Source organism: Leptopilina boulardi, unplaced genomic scaffold (genome assembly GCF_019393585.1).
Source record: "Leptopilina boulardi isolate dan_hultmark-lab unplaced genomic scaffold, ZJU_Lbou_2.1 LbouV2_51, whole genome shotgun sequence".
In the NCBI taxonomy this organism is placed as follows: domain Eukaryota; kingdom Metazoa; phylum Arthropoda; class Insecta; order Hymenoptera; family Figitidae; genus Leptopilina; species Leptopilina boulardi.
In genome coordinates, this window is record NW_026137996.1 from 2,903,772 (window position 1) to 2,925,181 (window position 21,410).

At 26.8% G+C, this 21,410-nt stretch overlaps 1 protein-coding gene across 1 annotated transcript; it reads left to right on the forward strand.

Annotated features, from left to right (window-relative positions):
* The first annotated feature begins 17,928 nt into the window (after window positions 1–17,928).
* LOC127289931 (uncharacterized) lies at window positions 17,929–20,103 on the forward strand. The gene is made up of 6 exons (XM_051318217.1): window positions 17,929–18,060; window positions 18,139–18,307; window positions 18,452–19,410; window positions 19,484–19,556; window positions 19,671–19,839; window positions 19,980–20,103. The coding sequence occupies exons 1-6, from the start codon at window positions 17,929–17,931 to the stop codon at window positions 20,101–20,103; spliced, it is 1,626 nt and encodes a 541-aa protein (XP_051174174.1).
* The last annotated feature ends 1,307 nt before the right edge of the window (window positions 20,104–21,410 follow it).

Below are 21,410 nucleotides of genomic sequence, written 5' to 3' on the forward strand. Positions count from 1 at the left end.
CTAACACTGTTGCCAGATTTCAAAAAATTTATTCTCAAAATTTAAACTTGAAATAATTTTCAAATATATATATATATATATTTATTTACATTTTTCTTTGAAATAAAATTAATAGAAATTAATACAACTTACTGTAAATAAATATTATAATTTTCCTCGTATAATAAATACTTATTTATTGATGAGATTTCTATTCGAATTTTCCCATTATCGCGAATTCGATATGACAAAAAAAAAAAAAAAAAACTAAGAGAATTATTCCCGCGGTAATTATATAGAATTATTTGAATAAATGAAAATGAGGAAATATTAAGACACAAATTTTTGGACCCCTCGAGCAAGATAAGGCTTCCCTGCGGTTGCCGGAGGTTACCGAGATAAGAGGCCTAGTGCAGCATCATCCATGCTTTTAATTGCCAGAGTTTGATTACGCACACTGTGTTGGTTCTTTAAACGAGGGAATATTCAGGATCTCTGCATTAATTAAGTGCAAAATCGAATGTGTGGGAAAATAAATTCTTTATAAAAAATATAAATATAATAATTGTTAGCATATAAAGGAAGATACTTATGATTCTAATTTAGGATATCATAAACATTGAATTAAAAAAGAGAATTGATAAAAATTGTTTAAAAAAAAAACTAAGATTCATTTTTCTTCTTTGACCCATTTGAATATTTTGCATAATAATATTATTTATATCGATAGTTGTAATTAATGCAAGGGTTATAATTATTTATATATATAGTAAAGATTTTATGTCTCTTTATAGAATTTTAAAAATTATTTTTAACAAAAGAATCACGTTTTTGTGCAGCGCACATTATTATCATGATGATGATGATGATGCACAAGCTTATTGTGTTTATACAGTCATCGTGACAAAAAAGAAAAAGCATTTCTGGGTTTCCTTTATAAAAATTCTACTTTAGAGTTTGGTTCTAATAAATCTCTTTTTTATATATTATATTTTTATTCTATTTCAATTTTTCTTATTTCGTAATTTTTTATTATATCGGTCTAATATTTTTTTTTTTCATTCATCTCGTGTCAATTTTCACAGGTTATAAAATAATGATTTATAATAATAATATTATATTAGAGGGAAGTTAAATAGATTTGCGTCGATGACAGTTGTTGTTGCTTTGCAATGTTAGAACTTGGTCCAATGACTGTTCATTCGGCAACACGCCAATATTCTACATCAACTCGCTGAATTGGATTGGATTAGCTGGGCAGCAATTAGACGTAATTAAGTTCAATATTCCAAATTCAGAGTAAAATCAACCTTCGATAAATCGATGACATTTCCTCTTGGTCACGAAAAATATAGATTAAACTATTTAAAATTTTCATGAAGTGCAAAGTTCATTCTTCACTTTTCTATAATAATTAATATATTTTTTTTATTTTAATTCATATGACAATTTTTTATATTTCCCTTTTATTTATTTTAATTTTGCTTCTTTGTAAAAAAACTTTTGATTCTAGTAAAATTCATTTCTAAAAAATGAATTTATTACATCATTGTAAACATTTATTTTTTCCCGCGAAAATAATCATGCTGCTTTATTATTTTTTTTTTAATGCAAGTCATGGTGTCTTCAGTTTAGTAATATTTCTCTTATCTTTTCTTTTTAAAAGAAGGACATACCACACACACACACACACAAAATTACGTATTCCCTCTCTGTTACGTCATTGAGTCGTAAGACTAGTAAGCAACTCCCGCCTGCAACTTTCATTCATCTCTAAATCTGAATTTGTAATTATATTATCTTTGAATATATATTGTCCCGCATTTATCATGACCTAAGAAAAACTGATTACTTTTATTTTGCATAAATTATATGAAAATTCTATTTCTTTTTTCCTAAGAAAAGTTTTTTTTTTATTGACGTTAATATAAAAAAAAAAACTATTTCAAAGAAAATTTTAGATAATTTTTAAAGGAATTTATTTCTTGCTTTTTTTTTTAATATAAAAAATACATTTATAAGGAAAACTTCAACTTTCGAATATATGAATGCATATCACGAACCGTACAAGGGCTTCTTAAGAAGTGATGAGTGAAGCTCAGTGCCACGTGAATAGCAAACCTCAGCAGAGAGGACTCACATTTTCTTCTAGAGTTGCAAATCGGTTACTAAATCTGATTGTGCAAGGAAAACATTAAGTTTAAAAAAAAACCACGCGTTAATTTCTAATTTTTTTAATATGCAAATTTTGCGGGGGATTTTAAAAATCACCTTAAAAAAATTTTTTTTTTTTTTTTGTCACAAAGATTAAAACCAATGTACATACCGTTTCTGGGTACTATCGTATCACATTTCTTATCTTATCACCTCCGAATGGGCAAACTGTATAGTGAATATGACTATGTAAACGTTGCTCCAGGGATGAGATAAGATTTCATCGTGCGACCAATAAGAATCTACTTGAAATCCTATAGTCCTCCTACTATCAGAGTAGGACAAATGAGAAATACAAGTAGGGAACTTGATCTTGTATAATAATCATTGCTATTGACAACAAATATCGATTTTTTTTTTTGCAACACGGAAATAAATTATTTTTATTTTTTTAACAATAAAACTTATTTCAAAATAGTTGATGAATATTCTCAAATCGTTGTACATATATATATGTATAAAAATCTATAGAATTTAAAACTAAAATTTTATTAATGAAAACTGTTATTTTAATTATATTTATATTTTTAGACGATCTTGAAAAGAATTATTGGTTATTCAAAAGTAAATGAAATAAAATAATCGATATTAAATTTCCGATTATTAATATATAATAAACTGATAAAAATATATTTTAATATAATACTAAAAAAATATAAATAGAGAGAAATATTATTATTTAAAGATCAATTTTTTTTGAATAAATTTACTTTTCCGTGAGAAATATAAATTTTTGATTATTAATTTCATGTCAGCTGAAAATGATTTTGTTCTTCCTATAGAATTTCTCAATTAATTAATATTGAAATATATAGAAACTCCAATTAACCGATACGGTTACTAGAATATTCGTAATGAAACATTTAAAAATCTATAGTATCTGGATCTGTTTATATATATGTATAGATATTGTACAACCACAGTCAAGTTTTCATTTATAGAATATCGATTATCCGAGATATATATAAAGCCGTACAAACTGCCACTCTGCAATTTCCACTTGGATTCTGAAACTTGTTATAATGCTTTTAGTTTTGTTATTTAAAAAAAAAAAATAAATTTATTATATACAGCTTTAAAAACATTTATCAACAACAATAATATCAATGTATTATTTTCCAAATAGTCGAGAATATTTTTTAAAAAAAATTTTGTTACATAATAGCTTTAAATATTTTTTAAAAAAATTATTATATAAATTCAATATATTTTTTTATGTAAAAACTCTTTAATTATATTAATATAATAAAAAAATAGAATAATTATAACAAAAACAGTATTATAATAATAGTAACAAAAAAAAAAAAATAAGAATTTTGAAAAAAAAGTTGATTTGAAATATCTTTGAAAGTAAAATATAATATAGTGTTGACCTATACGTGTATATATGTAGAGAAACGTGGAACAGTGAACATCAATATGTGTATGTGTTAGAGTGTATGTAGGTCGAAACATATCGTTCTCTGTTGGCGAGAGCCTCCTGCGCTCGGCTTGGTCTGAAAAGCCAAGGCAAGAAATTCAAACTTCACTTTGCAACGATTATTTTAATACTTATGTTAGTTTATTTAAAACAACTTTTAAAGTACCGTTTAAATTTTATGTGCGAGAGAATTTTTTGTTATTACACAAGTCCTTTATTTAAACATTATTTAATGAAGATACTTAGAAAAATGTATTTTATAACTATTAAAAAAAAAAAAATTCAGGGCAACATAAATTCTTAAGAATCTTCCTTTTTTTTTTACCGAACAATATAATAAGTAAAGTTTGTTTCATTCCATTGTTCTTCCTTTTCTCTAATACGTAACTTCGTTTTTAAAATTTACATTTTTCAAATTGATATTTCCTCAAAAACAGTAAACAAACATTAATTACAACCGTGTATAAATACGTAAAGAAAATTTCATTAATAAAATTCTTATCTATATATTGTCGACGTAGTGAATAAGTCAATGACACTATTATTGTTTTTGTCAATAGTTTCTATTTTTATTCTTATGTCAATTGTTTTCCGTTTTTTTTTTTTTCAATTGCGTTCTTTTTTAATATATTTATGTAAGTTTACAAATAAAAAAAAAACTTGGGTTGTAAACAACACATAGGCGTCGAACACAAAAAGTTATTTCATGCATATTGACTTCACATTGAAAATATATAAGCAAATTGCAAAAGTATTTGTGTGTTTCAAATGCGCGGAGATTTACTCGCAACACAATACTTAGTACATATGTTTATAAATAGATAAAAAAAAAAAAAAAGAAAGAAAATAATGTCCTAGGTCAAGGCCGCACTTTGTTTGATAATCCAAAGAAGATAACGGTAATTTTAAAGCCTTTTAAACCCGTAAACGTGTGTAAACGTAGTATTGGTGACTCACGATCTTACGGTATATGATGCATTCATTGTATTTCGGTTTCATTGACCTTGATAGTAAAAGAGATGATTGCATTAGGTCATTACTTGGTCTGAATTAAAGAGAGGTGATTGTCTCGCATAATTTAAAGTAGGGGGAGTAGAGTTTATTTTTAACGAAGATTTCAATTGATTTCTTTTATTATTATGCGTGTTAAGAAATTCCGGTTTTATGATTATATCAGAAGTTTATTGAAAGAATTTTTATTTAATTATTTTATAAAAATAGTTTGCAAAAAAAGAAAAATAATTGCAAAAATAGTTTTTTTGCGGAGAGATTTTCTTTTAGAGAATATTTCTCTTTTATTTACAAAAAAAAATTTCGCTTTTTGACAGAGGAGCTATTTATCAATGACACGAAAACCTGAATAGATTATAACGTTATCATTATAGTAGAACAATTGATATTTAGTTTGCGTTCTACATTTTTAAATATGATTCTTATTTCTTAATAAAATTGACACGTAAAATGAAATTAAGAATTTATTGGCGTCTATTTATAAGAAATACATTCTTATCTAAATTTAAGTACACGCAAAAAAATCTTCACTTGTAACAGCGATAAGTTTCTCTGGCGATATTTATATATAAATCTGTAGAATAGCGAAAACTTTCACTGTTTAAGTGAAACATATCGGTGATTTGGATGAAGATTTTTTTGCGTTTACAAAATATTTTCTTAGTTTGCTTCATTAAGAAAGTTTCTGATTTTCTTAAGCTTTTTATCTCTTCCGCATATACAGTAAAACCCCGTTTATCCGAGTTCGCTTTATCCGAGGTGGTGTCCCAGTAGGAAATTCTGTATTATCTCTGAGTATAGTCTATACGTCATCTGAGTTATTTTTAATTTTAGTTTTTTATAAATATGAGATTATTTTTAATAAATTCAAATTGTTTAAATTATTATGGAATACACTGCAAAAACTAGCCGTCTTAAAAGTGCAAAAAACGTCTTGTTTTAAGATACATTTGGTGTCTTAGACGCGAAAAACGTCTTAAAACAAGACGTTTTTTGCACTTTTAAGACGGCCAGTTTTTACAGATATATACAATATTATTTTCCCGTTTGTAATAAACAATAATTGTTTAAACAATAATAATGTTAAATTGTAATAACAATTCGGATTATCCGCTCTCTAAATCTGAATCAGTCATACACTGAAAAAAAATTCTGGTTAGGCTATATTTAACATTACTTTCTAGTTATGTTAACCAGAATTCTAGTTGAATTAACTAGAATTCTCGTTAAAATAACCAGAATTCTGGTTATCCTAACCAGAATCAAAATGTTAAATATACCCTAACCAGAATTCTGGTTATTCTAACTAGAATTTTTTTTCAGTGTAGGTCCGGTCCACATTAGCTCAGATAACCGGAGTCCTACTGTAATAAGAAATCGCATATCATATATTTCATGGAATAAGATAAAAGTTTCTGAATTCCACTCCCTTGGAGTATAATTTGGATAACTTTATCTGCAATAATTGAAAAATTTTTTTTGATTCCAATAGCCCAGGAGAGGAAAGTCGAACTCAAAAACAATTGCAACCATTTGAAAGGGAATTTCCATTTTCGGCGACTTATCGCTCTCACTCGCCACTCAAAGAATTTCTCGAATTAAAGTGTGTAAACAAACAACGTAGAACGCCGGCGCTTAGTGACTTGGTGTCAATGATCCTTCTATTTATTGGATCGTCAAGCGCGTGCGTACTTTATTCACCCTTATGTTTGTGTATGCTCAAATCCTCATGTGTCAGTGAAATCGTTTACTTTTCATTGTATATATGTATATATATATATGTATATGTATATGAGTGTGGTAGGTCGGCAATATCTGTTTTACAAACGTATAAGTGCACGTGCACCTTTTTACGTGTCCGCCCATATGTGTGTTGGACGAGAAGCACGTGTACAACCGAGGACGTATACGTTTTACTCACAGATCGGGGGAACGTCTTCCTCTCTTGTCTCCCCGTTACCCCCCTCAGACAGCCTCCATCGTCCTCTTACACACCTCACCCCCGACATTATACTACGAGTACCTACTCCACTTTCATTCACTGCTTCTAAAAATAAATCCCTGATTCACAATGCATGAATGACAATCGCGCTGAAAGGAGCCGCCGTCTCTCCCAACCCTCTCCCCCTCCCCCTTCTTACACACCATCGACACCCCCTCTCTTTGAGACTTGGTCTACCACCACTACTTGTCTTCTTACCTTCCATCCCTTCGGAAAACGAATGTTTCTCTTAGGGACTTAGGGAATAGTATATATATATGCTATAGAGAGTTGATAGGAAATACCTCGTTCTCACTTGGCTTTTACTGCCGAGTTTTGCTGGTGGTTCTGACCGGGTCTGTCATCAGTTAAATCGCTTCCTTCATGAGCGAAACTTGTATAAATCCCCTCTAGTTTTTATGTCGAGAGACAATAATTTATCATATGGTGTAGGTGGTGTGTTTTTACAAAAAAAAAAATAGTTTAATAGGATCGAGCCAGGAAGGCAAAACTTTTCTATGTTATAAAAATTGAAACTATTTTATTGCGCATTGAAAAAAAATTTATTTGATTCAAATACTCGTTAAAAATCGTACTTCAAATTTACACTATAGAAAGATTGAATTTATATAGTTTCAATCTCGAAAAGTGCGAATGTTTCTATTTCATTGGCTTAAAGTTTTTTTTTTTGTCCAAACAATGATAATTAAACTGATGTCCACAACGTTTTTATAAACGAAAAAGAAAAAATAATTAGATAATATATGTATTACTTTGGCATCACAGAAAAAAGCTGGTGTTATTTTTGTTGCGGGTAATTTTCTCCAATGATAAAAAAACCCATAAGATTTAACCCAGATTTAGGGTAAAATTTGTTGCGTGTTATTTTAACACCAATTCTGGTGTTAAAATAACACTTTGTTTTCCCTGTGATAAAATTAAAGTTATTCGAAGGTAACTGGCTTCTATAAAAAGATTAATTTCTTAAAAGTTTGTGCAACTCAAAATTAATAATAAAATGACTTGAAAAAATCATTCTATTTTAATTTTTCGTTTTTAAAAACATTGCGGACTTCCGGTTCATCAATGACATGCAAAAATTCACACTTTTCGAGATTTAAAATATATTATTTCAATCTTTTAAGTGTATAAAGTTAGAATTCGATTTCTAACAGTATATACATATATACTTGACTATTATCAAATACATATTTGTTTCAAATAATTATTATTTATATGTCAATTAAATGATATTTGTTTCAAATACATAAATACAATTTATTTGATTCAAGTAAATATTTATTTGATAATAGTAAAGTAATCGTGTATATATTTAAATCAAATATATTTTGTTTTTAGTGTATGCACCCAGAGAAATGATTTATTTGAACCAAATAAAATATATTTGAATTAAATAAACGTATATTTGTCTCAGAGCCTACTAACTTATTTATTTGGCGTAAATAAAAATTTTTATTTGTCAGAAATAAATTTTTCATTGGCTCAAATAAATTTTTTATTTCAATGAAATGAAATATATTTGCAACAAATAAATGAGTTACACTAAAATAGTTAAATATTTAATTGAAACAGTCAAAACTTTTGCTATTCTAGTGAAACTTTTTACTGTTCCAGAATGAATCTTTTTTTCCTTATATATAAAATTATACCACTGATTCCTTAAAGAAAAATCGGAGAAACAATCAAAAACAAAAGTTAGTCTATTCTATTTTTTTATTAAATAAAAATAATTTACACTTTGTGTTGCAATGTAAATGCAAAACAAAAATTAATTTTTTATATTTTGTACCATTAAAAGTTGCACTTGAATAAAATTTACAATTTTCTGACAGACAAATATTTTTTTTACCTGTCATTTTTAATTTAAATTTTAAAACTTTTAATGATTTAAAGTGGTGAAGATTAAATATTTTACAATTGCACTGCAACACTTTTTAATTAGAAATTGTTTTTTTTTTTTTTACTATTGGAAAAATAAAGTTGGAGTAACTTTTTTTTATGACTGTCCGTCCGATACTTCCTTAATATGTCACTTTAATTTTTTTTCAATTAAAATTTGTTTTTAAAAAAAAACAACTAATTCTTGTTTATTTACTGTCGTAACTTTCAATAAAAAGAGCGCAATAATTCAAAAAAAAAAAAAAAAATTCACTTTACTGTTGTAATTTCCTGCATGGCAAAAACTTCTTTACACTGTAAAAAATTTCGGAATTTTTTCCAATAAAATAGTAGGATATTTTTCCGAAAGTAGGTGGAAAACATGGTTTTCCGAATTTTTAATAGGAAATATATCCGAAAAAAGGAGGAATAATACTAATTCCACAGAAAAACGGAAATTCATCCAGAATATTTGGAAAAATTTCCGAAAATGATGGATTTTTTTCCAATGTAAGTGGGAAGTACTTCCGATAAAATTGGGAAAAATGCTGTTTCCACATAAGACTGGAAATTATTTATCACCATATGGAAAAATTTCCGAAAATGATGGATTTTTTTCCAATGTAAGTGAGAAGTACTTCCGATAAAATTGGGAAAAATTCTGTTTCCACATAAGACTGGAAATTATTTATCACCATATGGAAAAATTTCCGAAAATGATGGATTTTTTTCCAATGTAAGTGGGAAGTACTTCCGATAAAATTGGGAAAAATTCTGTTTCCACATAAGACTGGAAATTATTTATCACCATATGGAAAAATTTCCGAAAATGATGGATTTTTTTCCAATGTAAGTGGGAAGTACTTCCGATAAAATTGGGAAAAATTCTGTTTCCACATAAGACTGGAAATTATTTATCACCATATGGAAAAATTTCCGAAAATGATGGATTTTTTTCCAATGTAAGTGGGAAGTACTTCCGATAAAGTTGGGAAAAATTCTGTTTTCACATAAGACTGGAAATTATTTATCACCATATGGAAAAATTTCCGAAAATGATGGATTTTTTTCCAATGTAAGTGGGAAGTACTTCCGATAAAATTGGGAAAAATGCTGTTTCCACATAAGACTGGAAATTATTTATCACTATATGGAAAAATTTCCGAAAATGATGGATTTTTTTCCAATGTAAGTAGGAAGTACTTCCGATAAAATTGGGAAACATGCTTTTCCACATAAAATGTGAAATTATTTCTATTCTTTATATATTTTAAGTGTTAAAAATTTTCTGGAAAAGGAGGAAACATTATTTTTCTGCTGCACAAAAAATTATTTTTCAGCTTTGCGAAGTAATTCCGAAAATAATGTAATCTTTTCAATATTTATCGGAAATATTTCCAAAGAAAGTCAAAAAAATGTTTTTTGTATATTAAATTGTAAATTTTTTTTCTCTTTGTAAATTTACTTATTTCACTATGATTTGTATAGATTTGTTTTATTATATGACCATAAATAACCATTGCAAAAAATATAAGTTTCGAAAAAGATTTCTTGTATGTACCTATCATAAAATTTCATTGATAAAAAAACATACGATGGTTGAAAGATTCTTTTTCGATTTGAAAGGTTTGTCACATCTGGTTTGTCTTAGGATGGCCAGCTACAAGGGTTTCTTATTACCAGAAAGCCTATTTTATGAGTTTTTCGGGTCTCGTTTTTTTCTTATAGATTTATTTAGACGAAAAGTTTTCAAAATTTTTCGTATTGAAATATACAGATGAAATGTTTGAAAATTTTTCACATTTTCGACGACATTTCCTCAGAGAGGACTTTCAGGCATCAGTTGCTCTTCAGCATTCGCAAGAGATTAACTACAAATAACAAGTGAGAAAAAATTTTTTTAAGCCTATAATAGTGAAAGTTACTTTTTTGTGAAGTGAAAAATTTGATTGAATAATATTCAAGGAGTTCATTAAAAGGTAAATAATAATTAATACTTTTATAACAATAATTTTTTAGTATTCATAAAAAAATGCACTGAGAGAAATGATTTATTAAGGTAGTACACGCGCGATCGCACTTTCTATAGAATTCAATGAAATTTAAAATCTTAACAGTTAATAACGAGATCTACATACTTCTAAAGTTTTAAACAAATTGACCGTTTCTGAAATGAGATATACATGTTAAAAGTTTGATACTTTTAACATTGTTAGCCTATATAGAGTGCATATAAATGGCACATTTCTTTCAATAACTTTTAAAATGTTCTATAGATTTTTTTAAAAAACTGGTATATTATAAATGAATATTTGAAGAATTTAAAACAAAAAAATGAAAAATAATTAATTTCAAATCAAGTCCTTTAATGGTTAAAAGAATTATAGTTTTATTGTCAAAGGAATTTTTTGAATTTGAAAGTTTTAGACGTTTATGAATGAAACAAAATATGTTTAATAAGCAAAGGAATTATTTTGTATTTCAAATAAAATCCTTTTGTCTAAAAAGGATTGACATTTCACTTAAATTGACGTACGTAAATCAAATCGGTCAGATCCAATGATTTTTAAAAATATAAACTTAATAATTTATCCATGTTTGGAATTATATTAATACTTTATTGTTAATTAGTTCAGTTGTAATATTAGATTGGCGTGAGGATCAAATAAACGCCACTCGGCCTCACGCCAATCTAATATTACAACTGAATTAACTTAATAATTTATTTTGTTAAAATAATTTAATTGTTCTAAATAAAATATTGTTTTTAATTTTTCAAAAATTGAAATTACATTTCATGAAAACTTTATAACGATAATTTTTTACTTTTTTTATCAGTTTTCTTATTTTTATAAATTTTTTTTGAAAAAAACGTATAAAAACTTGTCAGTGAAAAATAAAAGATATGAGAAAGGTTATAATTTTAATTTTTCGAAAATTTCGAGTTTTATTAAAAACAAATTTTTCATTAAATAATAATAATTAATAATTTTGGTTATTCAATTTAATTTTATTTAAAATTAATAAATAATAAAAATAAGTCAATTAATAACTTATAATACTAATAAATATTTTTAAAAATAATTAATAATCTATTTATTTTTTTCCAAAATGCTTCTTTTTAATAGTAAAAAAATTTCTTTTAATAAATAAAGGACAAAATTTAAAGGTGTGTAAATGTTTAAAATCATTTACAATAAATATATATATATTTATATATATATATATATATATATATATATATAATTTATAATATAAATTTGACCGATTTTTAATGTTACATAATTTTTTTAACCGAAATTCGAGCAATAACATAGTACATATTGCAAAGTTAAAATCTGTTAAAACTTACAGAAAAGCATGGGCAAATATATTTGACTTGAAATGTGTATGTAATGAATGAATGAAAAGAATAAAAACATGACCACCTAGCGGGCTAAATCTTGGACCCAGAGCCCAACAAAAATTAAATCTGCTCTGATTTACGACACTGCGACTCACTTTTCAATATATGTATATACAAATACAAAAGGCGACGGATGTTTATCTAATGATAAAATTTTCTTTATATTTGAGTCTTTATTCGACAATCTTAATCTTTTTTTTCAATATTATATTTACGTACATAAGTGTATATTATATATTAATAGAAGTGGTTGTTCACTAGTAAAAATTATGCAACTACTTCTTTTTTGTAAAATTATATAATGATGTAAAATTAATATAATTTTTTTTATTCTTAAAAAATGAAAAAACATTTTTTGAACATGTCAGTACACTGAACGAAAATATATATTAAATTTTAATAAGTTGTTAAAATTGAAATGTAATATACATTTTCTTTCAATGTATCTGCCAGTCCTGATCCTGGAATAATTGTGATTAAAAAAAAAATTATAACTTTTTAAATTTCAACATTATTTTAAAGAAAAAATTATGTCTGAATCGCAAGAAAATGAGAGGAAAAAATGTTGATATTTAAAAAGATTTAATCTTTATTAAAAAAGTTATTCGGGATCATGACTAGAGCGATACTGGGGGATTCAGGTGCCCTTATTCAATAAAAATTATAAACATTTTAAATATTAACATTTTTAATTGGGTCAACACATGCTCGTAATCGTGAAATTATGAGGAATGTGAATATGTTAAAAAAAATTAAAAATGTTAATAATTAAAAATTTTATAATTTTTTGAAATAAACTCATTAAGAGCCATAAATTAGATGTGTCATTAGGTCCGAGAACGCCACTCCGACCCCCCGCGGTGCCTTGTTCACTCAAGGCACTAGTTGGGTCCCGGCAGGCAGCAGTTAGAGTAAGAGAGACACAAATATATTTTTTCTGTTTTACTCAAATTGTCTATCTCTGTTACTCTTATTGCTGCCTGCGCAGGCAGCCGAGCTATGAACGCTCTATTACAGATTTTAGTTAGGAACAACGGACTTTGTCCGCTATTTTAGAAATTTTATTTTTTGAAAATATTACAATTTTTAAAAATCTATACGATTGATTATTCAGAATCATGAAAAAGCTTACAAAAAAATTATCGATAAAATATAATAAAAATTGTGGAAGAAGTGGTTTTTTAAGGAAAAAATGAAATTAAGAATATATATTAGTGGCGCATATTTAAAAATATTTTATACTTAAATTCAGTAGGGGCTCTATTAAAAAAACACGTATAATTATACGTATAATAATACGTATAAATATACGTATAATAATACGTATAAATATACGTATTTTATACGTGTTTTTTTTCAATAGGGTGAGAGTGAGAAACAGTGGGACAATTTAAACAGTAGGACACTTTAATTATCTGAAAAGCTACTTAAAGAAACCCATTTTTCAATTAAAAATGATTTTCAAATTATTGTATTTTGTCCGCATTTTCTAATAAATTTTTAGTGAAATCATCTAAAATTTTAATTACAAAACACTTAAAGTATCAATTAATTTCATACATCTCAATTTTAAATCTTTGAAAATTCAATTAAATTTTAAATTTAAATTCTTTGAAAATTCAATTAAATTTTAAATTTAAATTCTTTGAAAATTCAATTAAATTTTAAATTTAAAATGTTTTCCAAAAATTACTTGATAAATTATTTTTATTTCTGTAAAATTTAATAATTTTTTGAAAATTAACAATATCTTTTGAAATTTAATTATTTCTAAAAATTTCAACTTTAACCCTTCGAAAAGGATTATTATTAAAAAAAAATTTTTTAGTTTAAAATCTGTAAAATATTTTTGTTAAAATAAAAAACAAATCCACTTTTTTTGGAATATAAATCGACTGAAACGACTTTTTGTGTCTTTAAGTTGATTCGAGGCCTGTATTTTTATAATTAATATTGTGTATCTTGTACTATTCAAAAAAACACGTGAAATCAGAAAAGGCCAACTTCAAGTTAGGACAGAAGGACAGATTTTATTATAATAATTTTATTATTATATAATAATAAGTGTTTTGCAACATTTGTTAACGTTATTTAATGGAAAAAATATATATTTACAAAGTATGAAGCAGAATATTATTATTGAAATAATTATTCGGTTCTTAATAAGTGTCCCACTGTTAAACACAAACTTTCAAAAAAAGAAAAATGTATCAAGTTTCTAAAACTTCAAATTTTTTATTTAATCACAATATAATCTTAATGGAATATGGGCATTGTGTAGAAAAGAGAGTTCAAACTTTATGGTAATACTAAAAAGTGTTTAAAAATATATAAAATTCACATATTAATATGTCTTTAAAAAAAAGTGTCCCACTGTTTGTCACTCTCCCCTATATATTCTTATTTTAAGTATAATATATACGGAATTTAAGTATAAAATATTCTTTAATTAAAAATAATATATTTAAGAATATATTCTTAATTTCAATTACGGTATTGTCGGCGTAAGAAAAGCACCATGCTAGTCACAGCCTATGAGTACGAGTGAGACAAACCTATGCGCAACGCATGCATAACTACCGTGGTGCTTTTCTTTCTGTATATTATTATTATGCCATTTTATATTTATATGCATATGTATGATAAACATGTATTTTTTAATATTAGAACAATAATTCACAATGAGTATTGATGAATTTCAAAGTAAAATAATTTTTTTTAATTGATTTTTACAGTTAAAATGTATACTTGCTGGTTATGTCAAGATTATCAAACGTCAATTTTGAAAAAGTACTTGGAACATCAGAAACTGTTTCATCAACATGTAAAAGGATACATATGTGGTTGGAACAATTGTAAAAAAGTATTTAAAACAGAAAAATGTTTCAAAATGCATATACATAGGAAACACAATTTTAGGAATCCGTTTAATATATATCAAAATGATAGACAAAATTTAGGAAATGAAGATGCTACTTTTAATTGCACTGTTTCATTATGTTCAAAGAAGTACAATAATTATCAATCTTTTTTAAAACATTTAAAATGTCATTTAAGGAGAAGCGAAAGTGTAAAATGCCCAAATTGCGAAAAAGTGTATAAAAAGATAAGCTCTTTTACTTCCCATTTGACAAGATATCACAAACCAATACTAATTCAGTGTAAAGATAATGCGGAAACAAGTACACAATTCGTAGAGGGGGAAGAAACAGAAATTGTTGATCATTCAGAAATTCCTGTTGAAAGCTATCTTGAAAATGATACACAAGAAGAAAATCAAGTTTCCCCAGAAAAAATGAATGATATTTATTTAATGAACATGGCACAAATTTATTTAAAATTGGAAGCTGAATTTTTAGTTCCCGAGTCGACTATTCAATATCTTGTTGACGCTACAGTTAATACTAGTAACTTACGAATGGATATGGTAAAATTAAAATTAAAACATGAACTTTTAACAGCAGGAATTAATGATATTGAAACAGATAAAATTATTAATGCTGCTTTACAGGAAGATCCATTTTCTTCAACTTATTCAGATTTAAAGTCAAAATATAAAAGACACAAATTATACAAGGAACGTTTTACATATGTTCCTCCTCAACAAATACCTTTAGGGAAAATAAATGGAAAAGAGCGGCATTTTCATTATATTCCAATTCTTGATACGTTAAAAGCCATGTTTAAAGACAAATCGTTTGATATTAATCTTGATGTTCTAGAAAGAAAAGATTCGGAAATTTTTAAAGATTTCACTGATGGAAATTCTTATCGAGAAAATTCTTTTTTCAATGAAAACTCAAGTTCACTTCGATTGGTATTATATCAAGATAGCTTTGAAATAGTTAACCCTATTGGAGCAGCCCGTGTAAAGCACAAATTATTGGCAGTGTATTTATGCTTAGGAAATTTACCGGACTACATTCGAACACACATAAACACTATTCAACTTGTTGCTCTCTGCCCTGAAAAATATTTTTCTCATGAAAAAGTGTATGGAAGAATTGTCAAGGACTTAGAAGTACTTGAAAATAATGGAATTGAAATTTCGCCAAATAATATTATAAAAGGCTCAGTTTCATTTATATCAACTGACAATTTGGGAGGCCACGGCCTTGGAGGATTCATTGAAAATTTTAGTAGGGCACATTATATTTGCAGATACTGTCTTGTGACTAGGGATGAATTTTTAAATAATAAAAAAAATGTATCTACTCCGAAGAATATTGAAGGCGAAAATGATAAACCTGATGAGGTACATGATAGCTCAGAAACTGAAGCCCTTAGTCAAAATGAAAATGAATGTAGTTTAAGAGAAGAAGCAATAGAAGAAGATGATAATGATGAAGATGAAGAAGATGATGAAGAAGAAGCAATAGAAGAAGATGATAATGATGAAGAAGATGATGAAGAAGAACAAGAAGAAGAGGAACAAGAAGAAGCAATAGAAGAAGATGATAATGATAAAGATGAAGAAGAAGAGGAAGAAGATGATGAAGAAACAGAAGATACAGAAAATAAAAATTACATTCCAATTTTATATCAAAAGAGGACAGTTGACTCATATAATAAGTCTTTAATGAAAATTAGAAAAAACAATAAACATTACGAAGGTGTTAAATTTAACAGCATATTTAACAAATTAAAAGGATTTCACGTTTGCAATCCTGGATTACCACCCTGTTTTGGTCACGATTTGCTCGAAGGAATAGTAGCATATGATTTGATGCTAATGATATATTATTTTGTTTCGAAAAAATGGTTTTCTTTTTCCTTATTAAATAGAAGAATAGAAAATTTTAATTACAGCAGTCATGATCAAAGAGATAAACCAACTAAAATACAAGATAAAGGAAGTAGAATTCTTGGTGGTGCTTGGCAAGTGCTAGTATTCCTTCGCTTATTTCCTTTACTTATCATAGATAAAATTGATCCTAACGATGAAGTTTGGCTTTGTCTTCTAAAATTGACTGAAATTATAGAGATAGTGTGCGCACCAGAAATTCATAAATCGTATCTAATCTACTTACAATCCATCATCAATGAATACATTTACATGAGAAAAAAAAATTTTCCCAACGTAAAATTGCGTCCTAAACACCACTATTTAACACATTATCCTGAACTTATATACCAATTCGGCCCCTTAATAAAAGTATTTACACTTCGATTTGAAAGTAAGCACACTTTTTTCAAAAGAGCAATGAGGAATTTAAAATGCTTTAAAAACGTAACTTTAACATTGTCTGAAAAACATGAGCTTCTACAAAGTATCCTTCGTTCGGGTGTTGGACTACGATTTGAGCTGAATCTCACTAATGAAAATGAATTTTTTTCTTTGCGTTACTCAAAAGAGATTCAAGAAGCTATAACAAGTGCAAATTTAAGAGGAAAATTGACAGAAGCGTCTGCTGCCACATTTAGGGGAAACCTTTACAAGAAAGAAGATGCTATTGCAATACGGCAAAAAGCTTATCAGTATCAAGTTCAGATGGGAAGGATAATAATCATATTATGTAACGAAGAAGATTGTTTACATTTTGTCGTAGAAATGGTGGAAACAATATTTATTCCGAACTTAAGATTATACGAACTTGGAAATGTTATTGGATACGAATGTGTTTCTATTCAGAATTTGTTAACTTACAGCCCTCTTCATGTATACATTCAAGATTCTATTTCATACGTAAAATTGAAACATGGATTAACATCTGGTCCTTTATGCTAGTATATGCATTTTCCTACAATTTTACTTGTAAATACATTATTAAATAAAGTATACTTTTATATAATTTTTAAAAAACTCTAAAATAACCAACCGCTATTGTATATATATATATATATATATATATATATATATATGTATATTTTGAAGCACACGAATACTCATTAGCCAAAGAAGTACATTAAATAATTTTGGTAATGTTATATTTATATAGGAATTTAAATAACGTTTTTAAATGAAGTTTATAATACTTTAATAATATTCATTTTATTATTTACAGTTGACATTAAAACATGGCATCTCGATTATTTAAAATTACCACTGCTAATAGAAAAGAAAGATCTTTGGTTAGTGGAAGTAATTTAGAAGAATTGTTGATTGATGCTTGCGATAATTTAGGAATTTCCTTCGATTCTACATGCAAGGTCCGTTTTTTAAGTCAATTATTACACATATATTACATATATTACATGACACTGATTCTTTTATTTTTATACAAACAGATTGTACTTGAAGAAGATGGTACATCTATTAAAAGATTTGAGCTTTTGGAGAAGTTATCAACTTTATATCCCAACTCGCCTCTACTGTTAATGTTGTTGATAGGAGATGAAAAATGGCAGAAGAAAGACTTTGGAAGTGAAATAAATAAGTCTTCAACAGTAATATCAGGTATTTTTAAATATTATTATACATTTGTCAAGCATAATCAGAAAAAATAATGTTTATAATATTAAAATTAATATTATTCATTGATTAAAAATGCTTTGAAGTTTATAATTATAATTCTTTATAATGAATACATTTTTGTTACAGGCCGGGGAGAAAATGATCATTCCCTAAATGAAAATGAGAGTGGACCTAGCAGTAGTGTAGTACAAAATCTTGTTCTACCATGGAACGAAATTATTCCATTAGGAATGATGAACGAAGCCTCTCAACCTATATCTTATGAATTGGATTTAATTAAAAATGTAGGAAATTATCAACTTCATATTATAAAGGATACTTCCTTAGGGACCTGCAAAAAATTAGCTGAGTTGGTAGTAAATAAATTTCCTAAAGTATTTGGCTATCAAACATGGAATGGAAATACGGTGTATTGCTCAGGCGTATCTCAATTACAGACGAGGCTTTATGATCGAGTCAGGAAATTATCTCACGGAAGGAAACGTAAAAATACATGTGATAACGACGAAACATCCCTTAATGAAGTCAGTATTACTAGATATGGAAAGAATCAAGATAAGTACGGATGTGTGGCATTTGAACCAGCATTACCAGAGGGAGAGACAAAAGAAAGTCAAATGTTAAAAAAAACATTGTTGATTCAATCCTTTACCTTAGAAAAACCAATAACTGTAGAGGAAGAATATAATCTATTAGCCGAAACATACCCGTCGCAAAGAATTTGTATTAATAAGAGAGAAATGTTAAATCTATCCCTGAGCCAGATTTTAAAAGAACATTGGCCCCATTTGTCTGAAAAAAGGCATTTCTTGGCACATTGCTCCACACTGATTGGAATAAACGTTTTAAGTGTGTGGATAGAAAATACTTCTAAAAAAATATGTATTATTTATGATTACTTTCGAAGTTACGTACATAAACACAAAAAATTAAAATATGTTCCAGAAAAAGTCAAGAAATTACAAGAGATTTTGAATAATGTAAATATAAAATGTACCAATTTAAGAAGTGATCTTCCAAAAGCATTGGCATTCATTGAATTGATACCTACTTTTTTCAATGAAATGAATCTCTTAAGCTTAATTGTAAGTTATAAAACACTATAATATCACAATTACAATTATAAATAAAATATCTTAATTATATTTAAAATTTTAGGACTCAACTGCTACCGATGAGGATATTATGAATATAAATAATGATTCAAATCGACCCATCCTAGTTGTAAAAGGTATATTATAATAACCACCTAATATTATACCTTTTATATTCATGTACTTGCATTTAATATTAAATTTTATCTATGTTATATTAAAAAAATATTTTTTTAAAATTATGATTACAGGAGTGTCTATTTATGATGAAACTTCCAATATATATATTATAATGGACAAAACAATATTAGTCCAGACTGACAGCGTTTTGGAAGGAATACTTTTGTTTTGCCTTTGCCATTATATGTATGGATACAATTATGGTGAAAATATTTCATCTTCATTGGAGTTCATTCAAAGGTATATTAAAAGTTTTTTTATAAGTATTTCTAAGTAATATGCAACATTAATCAAAAAATTAAACTCAAAATGAAATTTAACTTTTTTTTAAACATCACTAACTACTTTTTATAAATAATGGAAACATTTGTTTTTTCTAGGATGTTAATGGACATTAATCCACAAACAGGACACAAGAGAGGAAGAAAAAATAAATCAAAAAAAACGGAAGAAGATTCAAAAGTGATGAGGTTAATTGCAAATATTGTCAGTTTCAATTCATAAAAGTAATTTCCTGAAACTAAAATATTATAAAATATACACCTCTGCCTTTCTTTAAAAAATATACTTAAGTATTTTAATATTAATAGAATTCAAATAGAATTATTTTTATGTCGTTTTGTAAATAAATGTAACTTTTTATACAAACTTTTATTTCTTTATTTATAGCCTTTATTTATCAAATAAGGATAAAATTTTCGATTAGTTTGAAAAAATTATTACTTAATGATAGGAAAAATATTCGCATAAATAGTCGGTATAATTTCCAATTGATTCGGAAAAGATGATAAGTAAATATGAGGAAAAATATCCGATAGATTTGGATAAAATACTAAAAAAATTGAGGAAAATATCCGTCAAATTCGGAAAAAAATCCGACTTACAGGAGGAAAAATTTCCGATAGATTTGAAAATAATGCCTATTAAATATTAGGAAAAATATCCGACAAAGTCGGAAAAAAATCCAACCCACAGGAGGAAAAATTTCCCATAACTTTGGAAAAAAAACCTAATAACTATGAGGAAAAATATCCGACAAATTCGGAAAAAAATCCACCTCATTGTGGGTATAATTTCCAATTGATTCGGAAAAAAATCCGATTCACAAGAGGAAAAATTTCCAGTAAGTTCGGAAAAAATACCGAATATATATGAGGAAAAATATCCGACTAATTCGGAAAAAAATCCGACTTATTAATAGGAAAAATTTCCGAAATATGTCGGAGATAATTCTTACTATTTATTCGGAAATATTTCCACCCCTTGGGGTTCCGTGCTGTCCGTATTTTTTCGGAAAAATTTCCGAAAAATTTTTTCCAGTAAGTTCGGAAAAAATACCGAATATATATGAGGAAAAATATCCGACTAATTCGGAAAAATATCCGACTAATTCGGAAAAAAATCCGACTTATTAATAGGAAAAATTTCCGAAATATGTCGGAGATAATTCTTACTATTTATTCGGAAATATTTCCACCCCTTGGGGTTCCGTGCTGTCCGTATTTTTTCGGAAAAATTTCCGAAAAATTTTTTACAGTGTACTTCTTTCTATATATATGAATTTCTTGCGGTTTTATAGTTTCACTCCAAAAATTAAAAAATTCTTATTTTGGAACATATATATTTTTTTATTCTTTTTTTTTATTAAAAATTTAATTTATATTATAAAAATCCGGAAATTAATCAATTTTTATTGGCAAAGAATTACAACAGAGTCTATAAATGTATACTGTACATATAACTATATGGTTAACTCCCTGGGGAAAAACGGCGAACTCATTCTGACTCTCTTTAATATACTTATAAAAAGC